Raw genomic sequence first — 27,836 nt, forward strand, 5'->3', positions numbered from 1 at the left:
CTGAATGTAAAATGGGACTCCCACCATATATTCCTTCAAGTATGAACATTAAAGTTTCAACTCATTTAATCATCATTCATACATAGCATGAACCTACAATCAGGGAATCTTTTCTGTTTTTAATGTGATTTATACTTATGCCATAAAAATGCAATCAAAGAAATAGTCTCAGTGAAAATTTTTTTTTAAAATGCTCATAAAATGTCAGTGAGACACCAGAAAAATTACTTTGTATCGTGCTGTGCCTGAAAATCTGGTCGTAATTTGGAGAAAACCTCAGAGCGCAATTGTAGGAAACTCACATACAAGGCCTTGTAACTTGGGCGGCGATGTGTTTGGACAGAGGGATCAATAGACGCTTGTAAAAAAAAATTGAGATATGGGCGTTTTGTACCTGCATCATAACACTCATGCCCAAAATTCCACAATCTTTTAGGCCACCTCTTTGATTAATGCCCAGATTGCATGAATCTGGGCACAGGGGTACGGTAGCATAGTGGTTATGTTACTGGACTAGTAATCCAGAGGCCTGGACTAAAATCCGGAGTCATGAGTTCAAATCCCGCTACGGCAGCTGGCAAATTTAAATTAAATTCAATTAAATAAAAATCTGGAATTAAAATACTAGTATCAGTAATGGTGGCCATGAAACTACCGGATTGTTGTAAAAACCCATCTGGTTCACTAATGCCCTTTAGGGAAGGAAACCTGCCGTCCTTACCTGGTCTGGCCTATATGTGACTCCAGACCCACAGCAATGTGGTTGATTCTTAATTGCCCTCTGAAATGGCCTAGCAAGCCAGTCAGTTGTAAAATCTTGCTACGAAAAGTAACTCCCTTCTTAACAGCACTGCGGAAGAACCGTCCCCACACGGACTGCAGCGGTTCAAGGCGGCAGCTCACCACCACCTTCTCAAGGGCAATTAGGGATGGGCAATAAATGCCGGCCTCACCAGCGATGCCCACATCCAATGAATAAAAAAACAAATATCCACGAAATTCCAGTCCCGTGTTACTTACTGGGCTTACTGGGCTGTCATTGTGGCATAACTCCAGTTATTTTCAAAGAGTCCTAGTTTAGTTGGTATAGAAAAATGTATTGTCTTCTATACTGTTACAATGTCTCCTTAAGCCTTGTTGTATGTCAGAAAATTACATTGTCACATGTATGTTAGATTCATTAATAGAAAAGCGAAAATGCAATAATATGTTCCGTCGTTTAGATGTCATAATACATTGACAGCCTGAGGGATCTTGCATAAATTTTCAATATATCCTATCATTAATACAATTTAGTTCACTAAATGCTTGTAAGTTGGGTCTCCAATTATTTTTATTTCCTAATAGTAATCTGTATTTACAGTATTAGTGTATACTGATTTGTTGCATGGAGGGCTGCTATTGTGATTTCAGATGTAGAATCAACTTTTTTGTTTAATCAGTCATATGGCAAGAAAATAAAAATGTATCCTGATACATCTGTGATTAGATAAATTCAGTTTTCCCATACACCCAACAGTGTTGTAACCCACCTCTCACTCGCGCTCCTGGAGAGTGTACTGATTGTGATTCATTTGTGTTATAAAGAATAGTATTTGCCATTCATTTATCAAATAAAATGGCCGAAGATTGAAAGAGTTGCTGGAACATTCATAGGAAACTTCATTTAAAACAAAGACCTCGGGTAGAGCCAGGAAGCACCTTGTATTTTTTCCCATGATTCATCTTAGTCCCAAAATGACAGCTCGGCATTGGCAGCTTGACTTCCTTTCTTATTTCTGACTTCCTTTTTTATTTCTAACTTCCTAACTTTTAACTTGTGCCCACAAATATTTGAACCCTTTACAACGGTGAATAATTGGCTAGGATCCACTTTCCTAATCCCTTTCATTATCTTGAATACTTCAATCAGGTCATCTCAAAATCTCTTTACAAAGAAAACAAGTCCAACTCCCTTAACTTTCCTCGTAACTTAGATTCTGTTGCCACAATCATCTGGTTGCTTGCCTCTGTACCCCCTTGAAGGCAATAATACATTTTTAATTAGGTAGCCAGATCTACTCCAGATGGGGGTCTGACTAATGACTTCTGTGGAAACAATATTATCTCTTGATTTGTTTTCCATCATTCTGCTAAGCTACTCATTACCTTTGCCTTTTTTCACTCAAGGCAACCAATGGCCAGAAGGTTACATAAATTTATCTGCAGTTTATCCAAGATCTCTTTCCAATCAACAGGCTGTTCACCCATTTCATTTAATACCTACTCCTTGCTCCCATGCTAATTATTTTTTACTGATCCATATTGAACTGCATCTGCCATCTACTGGCCCAAATACCAAATAACTATTGCTTTTTTAAAAAACATAACCTGCAGACTTGCATTTTGTTTATAGAATCCTTAGACAGGGCAAACATATTTCACTTAAGATAATAATCAGAAAATAATCAGTAAGGTTAATGGAATGCTGGCCTTTATATCGAGAGTACAAGGGGGCAGAAGTTATGCTGCAGCTATACAAAACCCTAGTTAGACCGTACCTGGAGTACTGAGAGCAGTTCTGGGCACCGCACCTTCGGAAGGACATACTGGCCTTGGAGGGAGTGCAACGTAGGTTTACTAAAATGATACCCGGACTTCAAGGGTTAAGTTACGAGGAGAGATTACACAAATTGGGGTTGTATTCTCTGGAGTTTCGAAGATTAAGGGGTGATCTGATCGAAGTTTATAAGATATTAAGGGGAACGGATAGGGTGGATAGAGAGAAGCTATTTCCGCTGGTTGGGGATCCTAGGAGTAGGGGGTACAGTCTAAAAATTAGAGCCAGACCTTTCAGGAGTGAGATTAGAAAACATTTCTACACACACACGGTGGTAGAAGTTTAGAACTCTCTTCCGCAAATGGCAATTGATGCTAGCTCAATTGCTAAATTTAAATCTAAGATAGATAGCTTTTTGGCAACCAAAGGTATTAAGGGATATGGGCCAAAGGCGGGTATATGGAGTTAGATCACAGATCAGCCATGATCTTATCAAATGGCAGAGCAGGCACGAGGGGCTGAATGGCCTAGTCCTGCTCTTATATTCCTATGTTAAGGTCCTAACTTTGATAGAGGAGAGCTTTTAAGTTTTTTGCACTGGATTGAAGTTCTAGTTACAAAGATAAAAGGCTATTGTTTGAACATATTTTGCCTTTTAATTCATGGAATACTGAGTAGAAAATTTCCTGAAAAAATGGACTTTTATTTAAAAAGAAATTGGTACATTGATAGATGCTCTCTCTCATGTGCTAATTCAGAACTAACCAGGTGGTGCATCATATCATGCATGTTTTAATCAAAACCAACTGAAAACTGTATGTGTCTCTGTAAGGCATATTCTCAATTATCTGAAACATTCAACACTTCCTGAAAGTGCCTATTCACAGGACACAATTTGACAAAGAAGTGTGCTTAAAAATAATTCAACTAATACCCAGGCGATTTAATTTTGTTATACTTTGCTACATTAATCAACAAGCTCTCTGCATGTAATCAGAGTTAAATTATATTGAAAATACAAACTGCATGACATCAGATAGTACTTTAAAGGCCTGACAATCTGGAGTTGCAATTTAAGTATGTGATCTTTTGCCAACCAATTTCATTATTTAACACTCTAGTCCCAGTTTTGGTGAAATTTTGTATTATATGGACTCCTAAATCCTGTATTGTGTATAGATTCATTATAATAAAATGTTGCTGATATGATACTGACTAAAGTCAGGGCTGGATACTGCAGAGGAAATGTTAGCTACAATCTGAAAGCCATATAAGTCAGTAGAGAGTTTGGTATGGCAGACTCAGGATAGCAGAGAAAATTGATTAATATTTGAAAAGCATGCTAAAAGGACACTGACAACAGGAACTTCTGGATTAATGTAACCAGTCCTCAAGATATTTGGTGTAATAGATTGGAAAAAGCTAATTTTGAGGGGATAAGAATGGAACTAGGGATGGTAAACTGGAATTTTTTTTTGACAGAGATAGGACAGCAGTGGGAAATATTTAAAACGGTGATCAATAGAGTTCACAAGAAATATATTCTTTTTAAAGAAAAGAACAAACTAGCAAAAAATGAAACACTATGGATGAATAAAGAGATAAGGATAAAACTGAAACTTAAAAGGCAGACTCTAAATACATAGACAATAAAGGAGAGGATGACAAAAGGGAATATTAAGAGGTTAGGAAGGATGTCAAAAAAATAATTAGCAAAGCAAAGAGGAACTACAAAATTAAATTATCAAGGAATATAAAAAGAAATAGTAAAGTATTTTGTAGACACATAAATAACAAAAGAAAAATCAGTATCGGGCCACTAAGGGATGCACAAGCTAAACTCACAGGAAATGACAGCAAAATAGCAGAAATACTGAATAGTTACTTTGCCTCAGTATTTATCAGGGAGACTAACAAGGTGGGTATGACATTAGGAGATCAAAAAAGATATGAAGCCATTTTAAGATAGAAAGGGGGGAGATAATTGATGAACTAATCAAACTTAGGATAAAACCCCTGGTCCGGATGGTTGCATCCGCGCATATTAACAGAAGTTAGGGTACAGATAGAGGTGCTATTACACATATATAAGTATTCATTAGAGAAGGGAATAGTGCCAGAGGACTGGCAGACAGCTAATGTTATATTTTAAAAGGGAGATAGAATAAGTCCTGGGAACTAAAGACCAGTTAGCTTAATGTTGGTGGTAGGAAAAATAATGGAATCTTGATCCAAAGATGTAATAGACAAGCATCTAGAAAACAAAAATATAATAGAGTAGTTAGCATGGATTTCAGAAGGGAACGCCATGGTTGACCAACCTTATTGAATTCTTTGAAGAAGTAACAGACAGAGTAGACAAGGGTAATATATTTGGATTTTCAAAAGGCCTTTGATAAGGTACCGCATTGTAGACTTATGACTAAGGCCAGAGCATGTGGAGTCGGGACAGGTAGCAGAATGGATAGCAAACTGGCTACAAAACAGAAAACAGAGTAGGGGTTAAGGGTAGCTACTCAGAGTGGCAAAAGGTGGGAAGTGGCGTTCCACAAGGATCGATATTGGGACCACTGTTGTTCACCATTTACTTCAACAATTTGGACTTGGGAATTGGAAGTACGATTTAAAATTTGCGGACGACACCAAATTGAGGGATGTAGTTAATACAGAGGAAGAATGCTTTATAATGCAAGAAAACATTAATAAACTTGCAGAATGGGCATGTAATTGGCAAATTAATTTCATTATAGGTAAGTGTGAGGTGGTGCATTTTGGAGCGAAAAATGAGGCCACATATTAATTGGATAACAAGAGTCTAAATGGGGTAGAGAAGCAAAGTGATCCCTGGGTACAGATGCACAAATCACTGGAAGTAGCAACGCAGGTTCATAAGGCCATAAAAAAGGCAAATCAAGCACGGGTTCTTCTAGAGGGATAGAATTGAAAAGCAGAGAAGTTATGTTAAACTTATATAGAACCTGGGTTATACCACACTTGGTGTACTGTGCATAGTTCTGGTCTCCATATTATAAAAGGAATAAAGAGGCATTGGAGAAGGTGCAAAAATGATTCACAAGGATGATACCTGAACTGAGAGGATATACTTATCAGACTGGGCCTCTTTTCTCTAGAAAAGAGAAGGCTGAAGGTGACCTGATAGACGTCTTTAAGATTTTGATAGGGTAAACGTAGAGAAAACGTTTCCATTTGTGGGGGAGTCCAACTCTAGAGGTCATCAATATAAGATAGTAACTAATAAATCCAATAGGGGATTCAGGAGAAACTTCTTTACCCAAAGTGTGGTAAGAATGTGGAACGTGCTACCACAAGGAATAGTTGAGGCAAATAGGATAGATGTATTTAAAGGGAAGCTAGATAAGCACATGAAGGGTATGTTGATAGAGGTAGATGAAGTAGGGAGGGAGGAGGCTCGTGTGGAGCATAGACCAGTTGGGTCAAATGACCTGTTTCTGTGCTGTGGAATTAATGTCAATTGCAGTAAGTCAATGTCACTGAGTCTTTCCTTTGTAGACAATGCTGCATTTTCAAAATACAAAATGTGACTCCTCAATATGTGTTTATATACTATATGTAATACAGTCAGCTCTGGATTGTGTGCAAAGCAAAAGGCAGTCTTGACATGGCAAATTGTGGCAGTAAACTGTTTAATGCTGGCATAATTTACAACAATAAATAAAGTAGTTTATAAGTGATGCAAAAATAAATAGTATCTAATAGGAGGTCTATTCATGTCAAAGGAAAGCTGAGAGGCTAGAAATTGATGTATTTAAAACAGCAGTTTTAGGAAAGATGGGGGTTACTAGAAATAGAAGTCTTTCTCCCAGCCCTCAACTTTACATTGCTTCAAAGGTGAAGAATTAAATGATAGTCATCAAATAATTTGAAACAGCAGTTTTATCGTTTATCTGGATGTTATATTCAGTTTAAATGCACAGCTTAATATGTTAATCTTTACATTTGTCATATCAGGGCGTTATTGGCTTTCTTACAAAGTTAGGTTTGAGTAAAAGAAACTATAACTCATCAGTACTACAAACATGAATAAATTGTGTTGGTGTTCAAATGAAAGAGCACCTAGAACTCACTGTTACCATCGTGTATTGTGTTTATTTCACGGGAGAAACTAGCTCCAATAATTTTATGAGCCATTAGATTTTTGTGTTCACAATGGCAATTCTTACTCATTTTTTATATATATTTATTATACACCCACCAGTCAATTATCCCTCCAACGTATTGTCTCTACACTAGGTAGTAAAATCTGTCATCTTTGACTTGTGCTGTTTGATTCAATTTCAAACTAATTTGAGGTTTAATTCTATCCTGGCCAATGTAAGAGAGCTCCTTTTTAAGCAGTTGCTAAATAATTTCTAAATGTGAAGTCAAATCAATTTACATGAGTTTCTGAACTTTAAAGCCTGTAAAATGAATGATTGGTAGCACAAAACTATGAAGCTTAACTGAAAAGTTATGAGCAGAAGAAGTTATAAAATCATCAGTTTCACATCTGTGTAACTTGGTATCCTTTCTCTCTTGCCCATATAATAATTAGCCACATTTAACCGTTGACAATCTGGAGAAGATTCATGATGAAAAAGGAAATAATCTACTGCACATTGCAGCTTCACAAGGACACCTTGAGTGTTTACAGCATCTGACTACCTTAATGGCAGAGGAATGCTTGACAGAACGTAATAATGAGAAACTTACACCATCTTCGTTAGCGGTAAAGGTAGGTCGCATGAGAATTAACTAATGAGTGCTGTGTGTAAATAATGCACCTTAATTTTGAAGAGGGGGGGGCGATACTATACTAGAAAAATATTTTAAAATAGTTTGATTTTTCCTAATGGGTAGAACAAGTTTCAATGCTGTGTCATAACCAGAAGAGCATACCTTTGCAGGTGCGTGTGGTGGATTTGTTAATAAACAATGTTGGATACTGATCTTGAAAACCCGATGTGTAGTGTTGTTTCTCCTGTCCCTCAACCCCTTTAGAGTATGGTTTAATTTTCTCCTTTTTTTTATTCCCTGATCTTGCCAGGACATTTACCACCTGTTGTTCAGGCCTTCACCATTTGGAGCTGTCCAATAAATCATTATTTTCCCTCTTTCCCTGTGAGGAGCTACCTGGTTTCTTCTCCGTACTTCCCTGCATTGACATTGCTGAGATTAAAAGCTCAACATAGTAGAGGATACAAGTTTGCCATTTTGTTACTCTGTGACTGCTCTATATTGTTCCCAATACTGTTGCACTATCCTGATCACCTGATCCAATGCCTTTTTAATAATACACTACCAGCCTGAAGTCAGCATTTAAATGGATGAGTTTTTCATGGATCTCATTTGAGTGCGTGGTGGGGAACTTTACTGTTGTCATTAAATGAAATATATCTCCTAGAAAATATAGCCCAATTGATCAGTTTGTGGCTTGTATATATTTAAATCTACAGTTTCACAAAATGGACATAAGTGCTATCAAACATAAATGCTGAGATACATATTGCAAGTTTAGGGTTTGCCCTAGATATTCTCTCGGGTACAGCGGCACTGGTCACTCCTGCACAGATGTGAGGAGGAGGCAGAGCACTGGGATTGATTCCTATTTCCTTATTCAATGTTGTGGCTTTCACTAGGCCCAGAACAGGACCTAAGCCTGCTGTCAGCAGACATAGAGCATGCTGGGCCTATTAATGGTGCTTTAGATGGAATTCCAGTGGAAGACTCTGAATGCCCCCTAACATACCTCAAAGTGCGAGAGCTGCATAAGTGGGTTGGCAGAGGTATCCCCCTTACCCCCCTCCAGAGTGAAATTTAACATTAATATAAGAATGGGGCAGAAACTCAGCAATCCAGATTCTGCCCTAAAATACAGTTCCCCTGCTGGATGCACCGCAGAATTTTGCTCTTTCATCTCATGCAATTTCTGGGCCAAGGTGTTTCCTGACCGGGAGAGAGGAAAATGTGGAAGAATTTCCCTGGACTGTACTTCCAGCAGCCAGTTTCATAATGGTATCACAAGATAGTTTTGGATGAAGGCCCTTGAGCCCATTTGATCTCATCCTCCAGAGTACAAATTCTGGATGAGTTATGACTATGTATCTCTTAAATGAGTTCAGTATTCTGGCCCTAACCACTCTTCTTGGCATCCTGATAGCTGTTACTCACCCTCAGTATAAAGAAATGTTTCCTGACACATGTCCAAATTTGTTCTACGTCTATGCCTTCTTATCCTATTGCCCTTAAGTATCTCTTTTATTCGTTCAAGGAATGTGGGCGTCGCTGGCAAGGCCAGCATTTATTGCCCATCCCTAATTGCCCTTGAGAAGGTGGTGGTGAGCCGCTTTCTTGAACCGCTGCAGTCCGTGTGGTGAAGGTTCTCCCACAGAGCTGTTAGGAAGGGAGTTCCAGGATTTTGACCCAGCGACGATGAAGGAACGGCGATATATTTCCAAGTCGGGATGGTGTGTGACTTGGAGGGGAACGTGCAGGTGGTGGTGTTCCCGTGTGCCTGCTGCCCTTGTCCTCCTAGGTGGTAGAGGTCGCGGGTTTGGGAGGTGCTGTCGAAGAAGCCTTGGCGAGTTGCTGCAGTGCATCCTGTGGATAGTACACACTGCAGCCACAGTGCGCCGGTGGTGAAGGGAGTGAATGTTTAGGGTGGTGGATGGGGTGCCAATCAAGCGGGCTGCTTTGTCCTGGATGGTGTCGAGCTTCTTGAGTGTTGTTGGAGTTGCACTCATCCAGGCAAGTGGAGAGTATTCCATCACACTCCTGACTTGTGCCTTGTAGATGGTGGAAAGGCTTTGGAGAGTCAGGAGGTGAGTCACTCACCGCAGAATACCTAGCCTCTGACTTGCTCTTGTAGCCACAGTATTTATGTGGCTGGTCCAGTTAAGTTTCTGGTCAATGGTGAGCCCCCAGGATGTTGATGGTGGGGGATTCGGCGATAGTAACGCCGTTGAATGTCAAGGGGAGGTGATCAGACTCTCTCTTGTTGGAGATGATCATTGCCTGGCACTTGTCTGGCGCGAATATTACTTGCCACTTATCAGCCCAAGCCTGGATGTTACTGCATCCGGGCATGGACTGCTTCATTATCTGAGGGGTTGCGAATGGAACTGAACACTGTGCAATCATCAGCGAACATCCCCATTTCTGACCTTATGATGGAGGGAAGGTCATTGATGAAGCAGCTGAAGATGGTTGGGCCAAGGACACTGCCCTGAGGAACTCCTGCAGCAGAGTCCTGGGGCTGAGATGATTGGCCTCCAACAACCACTACCATCTTCCTTTGTGCTAGGTATGACTCCAGCCACTGGAGAGTTTTCCCCCTGATTCCCATTGACTTCAATTTTACGAGGGCTCCTTGGTGCCACACTCGGCCAAATGCTGTCTTGATGTCAAGGGCAGTCACTCTCACCTCACCTCAAGTATTAAGTATCTCAAAGTATTCGTTTAAGATTTGCTTTCTGTATCCCATTAAGTATCTTGAATATTTCTGTTAAGGACATCTGACACATCTGTTTTCAAGGGTGAAGATCCTAAGCTTATCAAGTAGTTCCTCATAGCTCTTGCCTCAGACTCTGGGGACCAGTGTTTTTGCTCTCCTCTGTATTGCCTCTAGCCCCCTTATTTTGCTGCGACTAGAATTATACACTAGATGAAGGGCACTGTATAGCCTCAGCTGATTTGGCTATGTATCTCTGCATCCTATCTGCTTAGTTTTATTGTCATCTGTTTAGATGCAAGAGGTAATTTTCCAAATTTACACTTCTGGCGGGGAGCCTCACCCACTAAGGGGCCGATTTTCGGATGGCTGAGTGGGTGCATTGGGGACGGGGGGGCTCCTAAAATGGCAGAATCCCAGAGCTGGTTCGGAGCCCAGCTCCAACCCGCTGACTTCCGGGTTCCCCAATGACGCGATCGGGTGCACACGCAGCTCCCGCATGCGGGACTCCCACCAGCAATTAAAGCCGGTGGGATGCTACTTTACATAGTTATTTAGATAGTTGCAGTACTTGACAGACCTCATTGACTGGAGATTTTGGTAGGGATGCAATTTTGAAGGATCCTCAGCGTGTTTCCCATGCTGTGGGAAACACTCCCTGTTGGAGCAGACATGTTTCAGCCAGCAGCCAGTGGGAGATGCAAAGGATTATTTGAAAGGTGGGGGGAAATCCTCATTTATTACAGCAGGGCAGTCTGTCACTTCAGACAACGTTTTGGCTGCAACACCTTTGTCTTTCCACTTAAAATTCTTAATTTATACTCTAAACTAACACATTTACCTACTTTGTGGACCTCCTCAAACTCAAACAGTCAGGATGGGGAGCGCCATAGCTGCATTCATCACTTCATCCGAGGACGAGCAACATAGCCAGGCATGCCATCCACCCACGCCACGTGGAGCTTCACAACACCGTGCTGCGCCACAGGCACCTGCACAACAGCAGGGAGGGCAACAACAGAGAGCGGTGTCGCAGGAGGCACTACCCTCGCCACAAGTTCTACACACCGAGGCTCAGCTTCCTGGACCTCTCTGAGGAGCAGTGCATACAGAGGCTCAGAGTCAATCACCAGGTAGTCGCAGACATCTGCAGCCTCCTTCGTGCAGAGCTGCTCCCGGCTGACCCGAGCAGCATCATCTCGCGTTTCGCTGTAAAAGTCACCACTGCCCTCAACTTCTTCGCCTCCGGATTGTTCCAGGGACATCGCTGGGGTGTCTCAGTTGTCTGCATAAGGCAGGTCACCGACTGTTTGTTTCGCAGGGCCTCGCACTACTTAAACTTCTCCATGGATGACCTCAGCCTGGTGGAGAGGGCAGTGGGATCCCACGGGTGCAGGGTGTAATCGATTGCACCCACATAGCAATACAAGCACCTCCACACGAGCCAGGGCTGTTCATCAACAGGAAGGGCGATCACTCCAGCAACACTCAGCTCATCTGTGACCACCGCAAGAGGTTCTTTCACGAGTGCGCCAGATACCCTGGCAGCTGCCACGATTCCTTCGTCCTCCGGGAGTCCAATATCCCGTCCCTCTTCCACGCACAGAGTACCCGCAAGGGCTGGCTCCTCGGGGACGAGGGATACCCCCTGCACATGTGGCTCATGACACCTCTGAGGAACCCCACCACCAGGCAACAGCGTTGATATAACAGCCACATCGCTACCAGGTGTACAATTCAGCATGCTGTAGGGCTGCTCAAGATGCGCTTTAGGTGCCTCGATCGTTCTGGGGGAGGGCTTCAATACGCACCAGACAGAATGGGACGCATTATAGTCATCTGTTGTGCCCTGCACAACATGGCACAACAGAGAGGGGTGCTGCTGGAGGAGGCCACATCCACATCTCCCATATTGAGGAGGAGCAACCCCTGGGCAGAACAGTGGCTCACCTGGCTGCTCGTGAGACCAGGGAGTCACTGATATGTGAACGGTTCTCCTAACATCAGACAGTGTGAAGAGTCCAGTCCTCACCACCTGGACAGACAAGTGGCCACACCAGCCCCCTCCCCCACCCCCTGCACAAAATAGCCGTGCAACTACACATACACCCACTGTAGAGTGATCCAATGGGTGGCATCAAGTGTGGGTGTTCATGGTGAACCTCATGAAAGGGACTTAGTACACAAGCCAGTCAAGAATGGCCAAGACATGGCAGTAGTGGTGACACTAATACTATTTAATGTGCCATTAACAAAAAATCAAATATAAATAAAGAACATGACAGACCGTCAAACACCCTTGTGCTTCCCTTTTGTGCTCACAAAACCTTTGCCTTACGCTTATGAGTACTCCGACGTGGTGCTTCCCCTGTGGCTGCAGCAGAGGTAATGGCAGGTTGCTCTTGTTCATGCCCTGACCAATCAGATGCTTTGGGCCTATGCCCCTGAGAGCCTCTCCAAAGACTGCTCCACTTGCACCTGTGCAGGGGCAGACTCGACCACCTGGAGAGGAGGCAGCATTGCGGGTACTGGTTGAGAGAGGGGCAATGGGTGAGACGTGGGAACGCTTTGAGTAGCGTCCCCACTTCCATGTCCCCTTTCGTCATCATCCCTCTCCTGGGCCAGGCCCACATCACGCCTACCACCCTGCTGGACAACAGTTTGGAGGACATATGTGAAGCCTTGTAAGGCCAGTGCTAGTGTATCTGCCTGCCTGTTTAAGGCAGCAGAAAGTTGCTCACCCTGAGCCCGAAGGGCCGTTGTCAGGGCCTCAATGGACTCGTTGGTGAGCCGTGCTTGAAGCTCGATAGAGGCTAGTCTTCCCTCCATCGCAGACGTTTCCACGCTTACCCGCGGCGCTATCTCAGAGATGCCTTTATGTCCCTGTGACAGTATCTGAGATTTCCTCCTGTACCTGTGCCACCATTCCACTCATGCAGGAGTTGGACTCCTCCAAACTCTGCGCGATTGTAGAGAGTGCGCGTGGCATCTGTTCCAGAACCTATCAAAAATGCTGCTGCCCCTCAATCATTCTCCTTTTAAAGGATGGCCCCCAGGGTTCAGCATCTGCGTCCAGCTGAGCACAGCCTCGAGAAGAGTGCTCCCACCAACGCCGACTCTCCACAGCTGCCCCTGCCACCAGTGTCTGCTCGTGCTGACGTGTGTGGTGACTCACCATGTGCGACCCCAACTTAGTTTGGACGGGGACCTACCGAGGTGTGTGTATCTGCGCTGGTGGATGGCTCGCTCAGATGTGATGATGCCCCCTCAGAGGCCGGCAGGTCCTCTGAGGAATCGACCTCCGCAGTCGCTGAAGGCACTGTAAGAGAACAGAAGGCCATATTAAGCATGATGACAGATGTTGAGGTGCTGAAATGGCAAGGCATGTTCACATAATTTGCTATTGTGAGTGCTGAATGTTAAAGTTCTGTCACTAGCCATTTGTCAGGTGGCAGTATCGACGTCCCCAATGGACAGGCACTCGAGGGTGCGGCTTAGTTCAAGAGCCTCCTGTGCCGCGTCCGTGTGGACGACCTTATGTTGTGGCCTCCCTCCGGTCTTCGCCCTCTCCCGTGCATTCTAGGCTCTCTTCTCCTATTAGGGGAGAAAGTAGAGGCATGAATGAGGGATGGTGACGTGGCCAGCTGCTGAATGCATTGGTTTGGGTGAGGCTGACTGTGAAAGAGATGCATTAGAGGATGAGTACGAGACAGAGCCGTGACATTGTATGAGGATTGGGTTGAGTGGTCGTGGGGGGGTGAGTAAGTGCAGGTAAGTTGAGGATGAGGTTTGAGGTGGTGTGAGGAGTGATGTGAGAGAGTAGTGTTGGCAGTGCATAAGGAGTTGTGGGGTAGGGGCAGTGATGTAGAAGATTGAGTGTAGGAGAATGAGTAAGTGTACTCACTTTGGCTGACCTAGTTAGGTCATTGAAGCGCTTCCTGCACTGGATCCATGTGCAGGAGACGTTGCTGGTGACCTCCTCTGCCACCTCGAGCCAGGCCTTGGTGGCAGAGGCAGGCCACTTCCTCCCGTCCGCTGGGTAGAAAATATCCCTCCTCCTCCTCCTCACCCTCATGCCATCCTGGAGTGAGGCATCGTTAAATCTGGAAGCAGCCTTTCCCCTGGTCTGCTCCATTCTGTGCTTCTGGTAGTTTGCTGCAGGAGCAGCATTGGAGGACTGCCCCTTTAAATAGGGTTCCTCCAGCTGACAGCCTGTGATGCGAGTGCGCAGTCCGCCTGCTGCGCAGGTTGACAACGGGAAACCCGGAAGCCACGGTGAGTGCCTTCAATTTAACCGCGATCGCGTGGGGAATGGACCGATTTCACTGTGCAGGTTACCCACGCGCCCAGTGGCCCACCCCCAGCTGCCATCCTGCCTCCCTGGTAATATCGGGGCCTAAGAGTGCATATTGGAAATTCCAGCCTGCACTGGGCACGATTTTCCAACTACAATTTTTGGAATTGCGCCACTTGGCATGTGAGACACCCTGCTGAGAGCACAAGAAGTCAACTAACACCTCCTAGGTCTCTTAGCTTCTGCCTTGGCAAGTTCTCAGCCAGAGTATGTGCTTTTTTTACTTCCAATCTGTATTATCTTATTGAACTTCATTTACCACTAATCAGCTCAGGCACAGACCTTGTTGAACTCCAAGATCTTGGTTGGTCCTTCTGAAGCCACAGCTTGCTGTCATCTACAAATTTAACTACTTTGCATTGCGCTGTGATTCCAGATCACTTTTATGTATACCAGGAACAGGGAGGATTCCAGCACGTATCCCTGTGCACCCTGCTTAATACCCATTTCCCCATCCACGTTGCTGCCTATCTGAGTGTAGATTCAGATGGGATAGAATTAGAACTGGAGATAGAAGGCAGAAAATTAGTAATGACTTAGGAAAGCAGAGGAAACAAAGGTTAGAAAATGAACAGCAAGGGAGTTTGGCAGTGCTTAAAAGTATATACCTCAATGCAAGTAGTATAGTGAATAAGGCAGATGAGCTGAGGGCACAGATAGAAACGTGGCAGTACGATATCTTAGCTATTACAGAAACATGGCTTAAAGAGGGGCAGGATTGGCAGCTCAACATTCCTGGTTACAGGGTTTTTAGAGAAGGGGATTAAAAAAAGGAGGGGGGGGTGGCAATTTTGGTTAAAGAAACAAATACGGCTGTGAGGAAGGATGATATGTTAGAAGGATCATCAAATGAGGCCATATGGGTTGAGCTAAGGAACAAAAATGGCACAGTCACACTACTGGGAGTGTGCAAAAGACCGCCAAACAGACAGAGGGAAATAGAAGAGCAAATATGTAGGCAAATTTCTGAAAAGTGCAAAAACAGTAGGGCAGTAATAGGGGATTTCAACTACCCTAATATTAACTCGGACACCAACAGTATAAAGGGCATAAAATTCTGAAGTTGCATTCAGGAGAACTTTTTTAGCCCAACAAGAGAGGGGGCAGTTCTGGATTTAGTTTTAGGAAATGAGGCTGGGCAGGTGGAAGGAGTATCAGTGGGAGAGCATTTTGGTGGCGCTGATCATAATTCAGTTAGTTTTAGCATAGTTATGGAAAAGGACAAAAATAGAACAGGAGTTCAAGTTCTCAATTGGGGAAAGGCCAGTTTTACTAAGCTAAGAAGTGATTTAGCAAAAGTGGACTGGACACAGCTACTTTAAAGGTAAATCAAAAACAGAGCAGTGGGAGGCATTCAAGGGGTGCTGAGTAAATATGTTCCCACAAAGAAAAAGGGTAGGGCCGCCAAATCTAGAGCCCTCTGGATGTCAAGGAGCATACAGGGTAAGATAAGGCAGAAAAGGAAAGCTTATGTCCAGCACCAAGAACGCAATACTACAGAAAGCCTAGAAGAGTATAGAAAGTGCAGGGGTGAAATTAAAAAGGAAATTAGGAAAGCAAAGAGAGGGCATGAAAAAATATTGGCAAGTGAAATCAAGGAAAATCCAAAGATGTTTTATAAATGCATTAAGAGCAAGAGGATAACTAAGGAAAGAGTAGAGCCTATTAGAAACCAAAAAGGTAACCTATGCATGGAGGCGGAAAATGTTGGTATGGTTCTTAATGAATACTTTGCGTCTGTCTTCACAAAAGAGAGGGACAATGCAGACATTGTAGTTAAGGAGGAAAAGTATGAAATATTGGATGGGATAAATATAGTGAGAGAGGAAGTATTAAGGGGATTAGCATCCTTGAAAGTAGGTAAATCACCAGGGCTGGATGAAATGTATCCCAGGCTGTTAAAAGAAGCAAGAGAGGAAATAGCAGAGGCTCTGACCATCATTTTCCAATCCTCACTGGATATAGGCGTCGTGCCGGAGGATTGGAGGACTGCTAATGTTGTACCATTGTTTAAAAAGGGAGCAAGGGATAGACCGAGTAATTACAGGCCAGTCAGTCTAACCTCAGTGGTGGGCAAATTATTCGAATCAATTCTGAGGGATGGGATGAACAGTCACTTAGAAAGGCACGGAGTAATCAAGGACAGTCAGCATGGATTTGTTAAGGGAAGGTCATGTTTGAGGAGGTAACCAGGAAGGTCGATGAGGGTAGTGCTTTTGATGTAGTCTACATGGATTTTAGCGCGGCTTTTGACAAGGTCCCACATGGCAGACTGGTCAAAAAAGTAAAAGCCCATGGGATCCAAGGGAGAATGGCAAGTTGGATCCAAAATTGGCTCAGTGGCAGGAAGCAAAGGGTAATGGTTGACGGGTGTTTTTGTTTCCAGTGGGGGTCCGCAGGACTCAGTACTAGGTCCCTTGCTTTTTGTGATATATATTAACAATTTGGACTTAAATGTAAGGGGCATAATTAAGAAGTTTGCAGATGATACAAAAATTGGCTGTGTGGTTAATAGTGAGGAGGAAAGCTGTAGACTGCAGGAAGATATCAATGGACTGATCAGGTGGGCAGAATTCAATCCGGAGAAGTGTGAGGTAATGCATTTGGGGAGGGCAAATGAGGCAAGGGAGTACACAATAAATGGGAGGACACTGAAAGGTGTAGAGGAAGTGAGGGACTTTGGAGTGCATGTCCACAGATCCCTGAAGGTAGCAGAACAGATGCAGAAGCTGGGTGAGAATATGGAATACTTTCCTTTATTAGCCGAGGCATAGAATATAAGAGCAGGGAGTTTATGCTAGAACTGTATAAAACACTAGTTAGGCCATAGCTTGAGTACTATGTACAGTTCTGGTCACCACATTACAGGAAGGTTGTAATTGCACTAGAGAAGGTACAGAGGAGATTTATGAGCATTTTAGCTATGAGGAAAGATTGGACAGGCTGGGGTTGTTCTCTGGAACAGGCGTGGCTGAGAGGTGATTTAATTGAGGTGTACAAAATTATGAGGGGCCTTGATAGAGTGGATAGGAAGGACCTATTTCCCTTAGCAGAGAGGTCAATAACCAGGGGGCATAGATTTAAAGTGATTGGTAGAAGGATTAGAGGGGAGGTGAGGAGGAAACTTTTTCACCCAGAGGGTAGGGATCTGGAACTCACTGCCTGAAAGGGTGGTAGAGGCAGAAACCCTCAACTCATTTTAAAAAGTATCTGGATGTGCACCTGAAGTGCCGTGACCTACAAGGCTATGGACCAAGTGCTGGAAAGTGGGATTAGGCTGGGTGGCTCATTGTCGGCTGGCCGCGGACACGATGGGCTAAATGGCCTCCTTCTGTGCTGTATATTTTTCTATGATCCTATCACCTCTTGCAGCTACCCTCTGGTGTTTTCCATTTGGCCAGTTAGTAATCTATTTCCATGCCTTACTTTGATATCTATTTATCTTGGTCAGAAAAGGAGGATGTTATGCCTTTTGGAAGTCAAGGTACACTGCCAAATAATTCCACCCCATCAAAAATGTCTCAGGTTGGTGAGACAAGGTCTAGTCTTTCTCTTAAACTGTGTTTGATGCCCTTCTATTATTCATGATTATTGAGTCCATTAGTTTTCTAATTATTGAGGCCAGATTAATGGGTCTGCATTTGCTAGGTGTGGCTATAGCCCCTTTTTTGAATGAGAAATACACTTGCCTGTTTCCACCCTATTGGAACCTCAACCCCCTCAGTTCTTCACAAATCTCTCCATGTCTCCCTACACATTCTGTGGTATATTTCATACCTCTTAGAGAACTTATTGTTTGTCAATCTCCTGAATCGATCTTGAACCTTAGCTTTGCTAATGCCAAAATCTTACACTGCATACCATGTATCTTTGATGTCGGATGGTACATTGACTTTTCCCTCCCTGGTGAAAACTTCGAAGCAGTAATCATTTAGCATGTTAACTATCTGCTGTTCATCCTCTTATTTCAACTCTATTTTGGGTTCCTTAGGGTCTTCTGACTATTTCGTTACTGTTAGAATACTGGAAGTATATTTTGGTTTTATGTTTTGCATCTGCTGCCATGTCCCTTTCCAATATTCTCTTGGCATGACTAACCTCTTTTTGTCGCGCTTCTGTATAATCTTGTACTCAGCCCAATGGTCACCCTGTTACTTGTCCATACACTGGTAGAGGCTAAGCAGGGCACCTTTTTGGCCAGGAAAGATGTTTGGCACAGTAAGATGATTTGAGAAGGAGCAAATACATTTTTTTTTAAAAAAGCAGACTCCAAATATTCTCTTCCATTAGTGTGGGGTGGAGAAAACCATAAGCTATATCCCTCCATTCCTTGAAGTAATTTGCAAGTGCACCAATGTTAGAGCCTCTAAGGCCATAAGTCCTGAGCATCAACAAAAATCTAAATTCAGTTATGCTAAGGGACTTTTGCTAATGTAACAGCATTTCTTGTATTGAAATTAATTTTAGAGCTGCCACATGTCTTTAGTTGCAGAAAAAATATTGTATATCTACAGAATGTTTAAAAGTGAAAAACTAATCTCTTTCATTGGTTGTGTGACCACAGGAAGGACAGCTTGAATGCCTGCGTTGGCTGATGAGTGAGACTGAAGCCATTGCTGAGCTGAGCCCTTCAGACGGTTACCCTGCCCTTATACATTATGCAGCGTGCTATGGACAGGTAAGTCTAAGCCTATACAGGAAATAGAATGTAATCATTCATGTTTGTTTCATACCATTAGCGATCTTATCATCATAGGTTGGGTTATACATATATTTTACATGAATGAATAATTTTCCCAACTTTTATCTTTACTCCTACCTAAGTACCCTGCAGCAGCAAAAAGTATTAATGTGTTTATGCCATAGGGAAGCTTTCAGAATAAAGCTATTGATAGGCCTGTAATAGCAAAAGATAATAAATATGAAACAAAAGATTATTTGGCCTTTTGGAGCCTGACCCTTTCCACAGACCATGGAAATTTCGGTGGCTCTTCATTACTTAACCTCCCCAGAGAGGTGAATAACAGGCAAAGCTTCCAAGCTAAAATCGAAACTTCTGTTGACTACTCCCCCTCCCTCTCCTGTACAAAAGATAAGGGAACTTAGGGACATGTTCCTGATAGTGGGCAAATTTATCTGCAATCATAGACATCCTATGTCTACCTGCACTAATGAGATGGCATGCTGAACTTGACAGATTCATTGGGGGCAGCTAAATAATTTTAAAATGCACCCTTTGTAGATTCAACTTTGTGCTGGGACCAACACCAAATTGGGACCATGCACCCCTTAAAGGACTACAGCTCAGAATTAAAGGCATGAGGCCACTTACAGATGAGTAGCTGTTTGAGGGCAGCAAAATTATTTCAGCCCTTAGTAAGTCTGAAATAGTTTTTTAATCGTTATCATCATTTGCAAAGGCTGTATTGGGAGAGGGAAAGAAATAGGCCAAAAGGAAAATGAAGGCAACTCCAAGGTTGAGGGATAAAATTGAACTTATTGGCAAGTGACAGAGTGGCACAGCTACTAATCCCCAGTTTGCTGGCTGCAAAGTGAATATGCTGTTGCAAGAGGAAGCTTTCTCTGGCACTCCAGGACACCCTGCCCAGAGCAACATGCCTGCAGTACCTAAAAGCAGATCTGGGTGAAGATGGTACACTTTTTTTAATCAGTCTGGCAAGGTTAATACCATGTACCAGGTAGATGGCACATGCCATAAAGAGTAGCCTATAAATCTGATCCATGTTTATTGCTCATCTGTGCCAAGCCTTCATACAACTGTAGTGATCTAGCTCAGCAGAGCACATCATCCAGATGCAACATACAATATAAGTCTTACCACGCAGTCATATTGCCAAAAGCTTCAGGTTGGACACATGGCAGCAATCAGTGACCCCTTGCACCAATGTGGTGACATTGGAACATAGGAACAGGAGTAGGCCATTCAGCCCCTCGAGCCCACTCCACCATATGATAAAATCATGGCTGATCTGTGATCTAACTCCATATACCTGCCTTTGACCCATATCCCTTAATACCTTTGGTTGCCAAAAAGCTATCTATCTCAGATTTAAAATTAGCAATTGAGCTAGCATCAATTGCCATTTGCGGAAGAGAGTTCCAAACTTCTACCACCCTTTGTGTGTAGAAATGTTTTCTAATCTCACTTCTGAAAGGCCTGTCTCTAGTTTTTAGACTGTGCCCCCTACTCCTAGAATCCCCAACCAGCGGAAATAGTTTCTCTCTATCCACCCTACCTGTTCCCCTTAATATCTTATAAACTTCGATCAGATCACCCCTTAGCCTTCGAAACTCCAGAGAATACAACTCCAATTTGTGTAATCTCTCCTCGTAACTTAACCCTTGAAGTCCGGGCATCATTCTAGTAAACCTACGCTGCACTCCCTCAAAGGCCAATATGTCCTTCCGAAGGTGCGGTGCCCAGAACTGCTCACAGTACTCCAGGTACGGTCTAACCAGGGTTTTGTAAAGCTGCAGCATAACTTCTGCCCCCTTGTACTCTAGTCCTCTAGATATAAAGGCCAGCATTCCATTAGCCTTATTGATTATTTTCTGCACCTGTTCATGACACTTCAATGATCTATGTACCTCAACCCCTAAGTCCCTTTGGACATCCACTGTTTTTAACTTTTTACCATTTAGAAAGTACCTTGTTCTATCCTTTTTTGATCCAAAGTTGATGACCTCACATTTGCCTACATTGAATTCCATTTGCCACAGTTTTGCCCATTCACCTAATCTATCAATATCCCTTTGTAATTTAATGTTTTCATCCACACTGCTTACAATGCCCACCAGTCTTTGTGTCATCAGCAAACTTAGATATGAGACTTTCTATGCCTTCATCTAAGTCGTTAATAAATATTGTGAATAATTGAGGCCCCAAGACAGATCCCTGCGGGACTCCACTAGTCACATCCTGCCAATGTGAGTACCTACCCATTATCCCGACTCTCTGTCGCCTTTCGCTCAGGCAACTTCCTAACCAAGTCCGTACTTTTCCCTCGATTCCATGGGCTTCTATCTTAGCTAACAGTCTCTTGTGTGGGACCTTATCAAATGCCTTCTGGAAGTCCATATAAATAACATCCATTGACATTCCCCTGTCCATTACTTCAGTCACCTTTTCAAAAAATTCAATCAGGTTTGTCAGGCACGACCTAACTGTCACAAATCCATGCTGGCTCTCTCTGATCAACTGCAAATTTTTGAGGTGTTCAGTCACCCTATTCTTAATTATAGACGCCAGCAATTTCCCCACAACAGATGTTAGGCTAACTGGTCTATAATTCCCTGGTTTCCCTCTCTTTCCTTTCTTAAAAAGCGGAGTGACATGTGCAATTTTCCAATCTAGAGGGACGGTTCCTGAATCTGGAGAACTTTGAAAGATTATAGTTAGGGCAACTGCAATGTGCTCACTTACTTCCTTTAGAACCATGGGATGGAAACCATCTGGTCCTGAGGATTTGTCACTCTTTAGAGCTATTATTTTCTTCATTACTGTTGTTTTACTTATGTTAATTTTATTGAATCCCTGTCCCCGATTCAATATTAGTTTTCTTGGGATTTCCGGCATGCTATCCTCTTTTTCTACTGTAAATACTGGCGCAAAGTAATTATTCAACATGTCTGCCATTTCCCTGTTGTCAGTGACAATATCCCCACTTTCAGTTTGTAAGGGGCCAACACTGCTCCTGACCACCCTCTTTTTCCTAATATAAACTATAAAAATTCTTCATATTGGTTTTGATATCCCTTGCAAGTTTCTTTTCATACACTCTTTTTGTAGCTCTTACTGTCTGTTTTGTGACCCTTTGTTGATCTTTGTATCTTTCCCATTCGCCAGGATCTGTGCCATTTTTTGCCTTTTTGTATGCCCTTTCCTTATGTCTTATACTGTCCCTTACCTCTTTAGTTGTCCATGGCTGTTTTTTTTGGCAAGTAGAGTTCTTGCCCCTCGGGTATAAACCGATTCTGTATCACATTAAATGTTTCTTTAAACGATTGCCACTGATCATCAGTCGTTTTACCCATTAACAGATTTGCCCAGTTTACTGTGGACAGTCTCTGTCTCATCCCATTGAAGTCGGCCTTACCCAAGTCTAGAATCTTAGCTGCTGATTCACTTTTTTCCCTTTCAAACACTACCTTGAACTCGATCATGTTATGATCGCTATTGGATAGATGTTCATGCACAGTTAAGCTGTTAACTAAATCTGGTTCATTACTCATTAATAAATCTAGTATGGCTTGCCCCCTTGGACATACTGCTGTAGAAAACTATCCCGGACACACTCAAGAATTTCACTACCTTTCTGACTGTCGCTAGTCTGCTTTTCCCAATCTATGTTATGCTTAAAGTCCCCTATTAAGACCACTATGCCTTTGTTACACGCTTGTCTAATCTCTGCATTTATACAATCTAGCACTTCAGAGCTGCTGCCAGGGGTCCTATACACAATTCCCACAATAGTCTTAGATCCTTTCCTATTTCTCAATTCAACCCATAAGGCCTCTGTTGGCTGCTTACCTCTCGTTATATCCTCCTTTACCATTGAAGTGATTTCATCTCTAATCACTAAGGCTACTCCAACCCCTCTTCCATTTTCCCTATCTCTCCTGTAGACCTTATAACCCGGTATATTTAGTTCCCAATCCTGACCATCCTGCAGCCATGTCTCAGTAATAGCTATCATGTCATAGCCTCCAGTTTGAATTTGTGCCTGTAGTTCATTTAATTTATTCCTTATATTCCATGCGTTTGTATATAGAACTCTTAGTTGGGCCACACCCCCTAGCCTGTCCTTCGGCTTTGATGCTGGGTTAATCGCTTTACACCTTCTCGTTTTCACTTTATCTGTAGTGCCTAAAGTACACACTCTTGCTGCTGCTCTACGCTTTTCCCTTTCACTTGCTCTTGAACTACTATTTGTATTGTAAATTTCCCCTGGGTTCTGCCTTCGCTTGCTGCTTTCAACTTTATTCTCTTCTGACTCTCCGCTCAGGTTCCCATCCCCCGCCACTCTAAGTTTAAACCCTCCCCAACGGCAGTAGCAAACCCCCCCCTGTGAGGATATCAGTCCCGGATCTGTTGAGGTGCAACCCGTCCGGCTTGTACAGTTCCCACCTTCGCCAGAATCGGTCCCAATTCCTCAGGAATCTAAATCCCTCCCTCCTGCACCAACCCTCCAGCCACGCATTCATCTGGTCTATTTTCCTATTCCTATACTCACTAGCACGTGGCACTGGGAGTAATCCTGAGATGTCTTGCTTTTTAACTTATTTCCTAACTCCTTATATTCTGCTTGCAGGACCTCATCCCTCTTTTTACCTATGTCGTTGGTACCGATATAGGTAAAAAGAGGGATGAGGTCCTGCAAGCACAGCCTCTGGCTGTTCACCCTCCCCCTTCAGAATGTTCTGCAGCCACTCAGTAACATCCATGACCCTGGCACCAGGGAGGCAACATACCATCCTGGAATCACGTTTGCGGCTGCAGAAACGCCTGTCCGCTCCCCTAACTATAGAATCCCCTATCACAATTGCTCTCTCGACCTTTTTCCTCTCCCCCTCGTACAGCTGAGCCACCCATGGTGCTCTGGTCTTGGATCTGGTTGCACTCCCCAGAGGAACCCTCTTCCCCCACCAGTACCCAGAACTGAATACTGATTGGAAAGTGAGATGCCCTCAGGGGACTCCTGCACTACCAGCCTGGTCATCCTTGTCTGTCTGGTAGTCACCCATTCCCTCCCTGCCTGCACTCTCTTAATCTGCGGGGTGACCACCTCCTGAAACGTGCTGTCCACAAAACTCTCAGCCTCGCGGATGCACTGCAGTGACGCCAGCTGCTGCTCAAGGTCCGAAACCCGGACCTCGAGCTCCACCAGCTGATGACAATTCCTGCACATGTAGTTGTCCAAGACACTGGAAGCGTCCTCTAGTTCCCACATGGCACAGGTCATGCATTCCACGGGTCTGAGCTGCCCTGCCATGCCTTCATTTATTAGATTAACTTAAACCAAGCAATAACAAATTAAGCCTTAAATACATTTATTTTTGGTTTTGTTACTCTAGTTAAGTAGTTTAAGTTTTTAATTTTAATGAGCTACCAGTAGTTTTATGCTTCTAGCTTTTAATTCAATTTTACCCAATTCTCTAACTCAAAAAAAATCTGATACTCACCAGCCAATCACCTACCTGCTGTCCTGTCACTCCTTGTTTTTTCACCGATTGCCTCTCTGCTGGGATGAAGCCTGTAGCTCCGCTCTGAGTGTAGGTAGGCCTTCGAGCCTGGGCCTTTAGGAGTGCTGAGAGTCCTGCGTTCTCTCCCAGGTCCGCTCCCGCCTGTAGCTCCGCTCCGAGTGTATCATGGATTTCAGTAGAAAAAGAGATAAATGTACTGACCATGCTAACCTATCCATCACCTACCTTTTTTATGCACATATGGGCAGCACAGTACCTGGTTTTGCCATGCTAAATGGGAATGAGCCATAGGCACAACAATTGAAGGCAGCTGTGATCTTGCTAACTATTGACGATGCCAAGTTCAATATTGCAAGACAGCTGCAGGTGCCCATCTTGCCAATGATAAAACTTTGTCTTGCTGACTTAGTAAACTGAGGCAAAACAGAAAATGCTGGAAACATTCAGCAGGTCTGGCAGCACCTATGGAGAGAGGGGTTAACATTTCAGATCGATGATCTGAGAGAAAGTAATCGAACTGAAATGTTAACCCCACTTTCCTCTCCCCACAGATGCCACCTGACCTGCTGAATGTTTCCAGCATTTTCTGTTTTATTTCGGATTTCCAACATCTGCAGTATTTTTCTTTTTTGTAAACTGAGATAATTGTCCTGAGTCATTTGCAATTAAGTATACCAAGATTTTCAAATAGTCTGGGACCTGTTGATCTCTTCTGTATGCATATGTTACCACTTCTACCATGAAATTGAGGTGCTTTACAAAGAAGCTTATATTAATGAATGAGAAATAAGTTGACAGTCAAATTTCCCCCCAAAAATTAATACTGTAATTTTAGAAATATGGAAAAATATAACAATATACTCAGCTATTAAGAATGTTATTTTTAAAAATTGTTTAAGAGCTCCTGCACTGGACCTTTTACTCCCACAGGAACGGGAGTAACTTATTCAGCCCCTTGAGCTTGTTCTGTCATTCTATTAGATCATAGCTGATCTGTACCTCAACTCCATTTATCCCTTGATACCCTTATCTAATAAAAATCTGTCGATTTCAGTCTTGAAAATTTCAATTGACCCAGCATTTTGAGGTTGGGGGAGGGGGGTGGGAGTTCCAGATTTCCACTACCCTTTGTGTGAAAAAGTGCTTCCTGATTTTACTCCTAAATGACCTAGCTCTAATTTTAAGATTATGTCCTCTTGCTCTGGATTCCCCACCAGAGAAAATAATTTCTCTGTATCTACCCTATCGAATCCCTTTATCATTTTAAACATCTCAATTAGATCACCCCTCAACCTTCTAAACTCGAGGGAATAGAAGCCAAGTTTATGCAACCTGTACTCATAATTTAACCCTTTAAGCATCGGTATCATTCGGATGAATTTATCTTTCCTGAGGTGCAGTGCCCAAAACTGAATGTAGTACTCCAGATGGGGTCTGACCAAGGTTCTGTACAACTGGAGCTTCACTTCCTCCCCTTTGTATTCCAGTCCTCTTGAGATAAAGGCCAATCTTCCATTAGCCTTTTTGATTACTTTTTCCAAATGGGCTCTCAATGGGGAAAAAAAGAGCAAGCACACACATACCAGGAATTGTGCTTGGTGTTCATTTAAATATTTTTGCATTAAATTTGAGACTTTAATGAGGGTCGTGCAGGAAATTGACACAAGCACCAGATCACAAATAGAGCAAGGGACTGCAGTCCAAAAAGAATTTGGTGCGGGGGTTCCTGTCCCAATTCTCTGCCCCCTCTGTGCCACCTGCTTTCCTGGCACACAGGATTATGGATTCAATCCTTAAAATTTCAAACTCATGTCGCAATCTAAAATATTCAGCTTTGACTGCAAATAACATTTTATATCATACCAATCAAGATCTTAAGTATAGGGATATGTGATAGTCTTTGATAGCTTCCATTGTTCTCAAATCTATCCTTATAACGTGCAATTATGTTCTTAACCACAAGTCCTTCTAAGAGCTAATCAGTGTGGCTTTAACTATTTTTTAATGAGTAAAACATCACACCTTAACATTGCCCGTCTCCGCCCCTGCTTCAGCTCATCTGCTGAAACTCTCATCCATGCTTTTGGTACCTCTAAACTCAACTATTCCGATGCTCTCCTGGCCAACCTCCCACTTTGCACCTTCTGTAAACTTGAGCTCTTCCAAAACTCTGCTGCCCGTATCCTAACTCGTATCAAGTCCCATTCACCCATCACCCCTGTGCTCTCTGATCTACATTGGGTCCCGGTCCGGCAACACCTCGATTTTAAAATTCTCTCCTTTAAAGATGCTCCTTAAAACCTACCACTTCGACCAAGCTTTTGGTCACCTGTCCTAATGCCTCCTTATGTGGCTCGGTGTCAAATTTTGTTTGATAATGCTCCTGTGAAGTGCCTTGGGACGTTTTACTACGTTAAAGGGGCTATATAAATATAAGTTGTTGTTGTGAAGGAAAAATATTCTTGCATTGCTTGAGGTTTCTAATTGATTCCAAAGTTGAATATGTAAGTGCAACACAGTTCAAATTAAATAATCTGTACATGTCCACATTATCCATGTCTTGAGTATTTTAAAGATCTGCATTGTGTCCCTTCTTTTATCTTTATTCCAATGCAAGCATTTTAAATTCTATTATCACAGCTCATGCCTTAGTTTTCAGATCCAGAATCATCCTTTCTGAACCCTTTCCAATGCATTCATATTCTTTCAAGGCTATTGTTGCAAAAATTGTACATAATTTTCAACATGTAGCATGATGAATTATAAAATGTTAAAATAAACTGTTTATAATGAAATGCTCACAAGATGCAGCCCAGTATTTGATTAGTTTTATTGATAACAGCTTTGCATCAGGTGGATGTTTGAAGTGAATGGTCAGCAATCATACCGTCATTTGGTTAGTAATAAAGTATCTGATTCATGTTTTCTGTTCCAATTTGCATTATCTTATAAGTCATATTAATTTCACCTGCTTACTTATTTCATTTTTTTCAGGGCAATGTAAATGCTTTCATTCTTCCCTGCACTTGACCAATAGTTTGGAATCCTCAGAAAATTTAGCAGTATAATTAGTGGTAGTTTCTTCAAATTGTTTAAAATTTTTACAAGTAACTTTGGGGATCCAAGACAGACCACTGTGGAAGTCCACAAGCAACTGCTTTTCAGACATGGTCTTGTCCACATTGTCATCCTCTGCTTTCTATTGTCAAGTCAAATTTCAATCTATCTGTTTAGTTTAACACTAATTCTAG

General features: G+C 42.9%; 1 protein-coding gene across 6 annotated transcripts in view; it reads left to right on the top strand.

Moving 5' to 3' along the window:
• Positions 1–27,836, top strand: part of sncaip (synuclein, alpha interacting protein) — a 140,753-nt gene that overhangs the window by 88,346 nt on the left and 24,571 nt on the right. For all 6 annotated transcript variants that reach the window (XM_067983023.1, XM_067983022.1, XM_067983028.1 and 3 more), the window contains 2 exons: positions 7,113–7,292; positions 18,926–19,039. In XM_067983023.1, coding sequence (XP_067839124.1) covers positions 7,113–7,292; positions 18,926–19,039 — 294 coding nt within the window. The remainder of the gene's footprint in view (positions 1–7,112; positions 7,293–18,925; positions 19,040–27,836) is intronic.

The sequence above is a fragment of the Heptranchias perlo genome, chromosome 4 (genome assembly GCF_035084215.1).
Source record: "Heptranchias perlo isolate sHepPer1 chromosome 4, sHepPer1.hap1, whole genome shotgun sequence".
NCBI lineage: Eukaryota > Metazoa > Chordata > Chondrichthyes > Hexanchiformes > Hexanchidae > Heptranchias > Heptranchias perlo.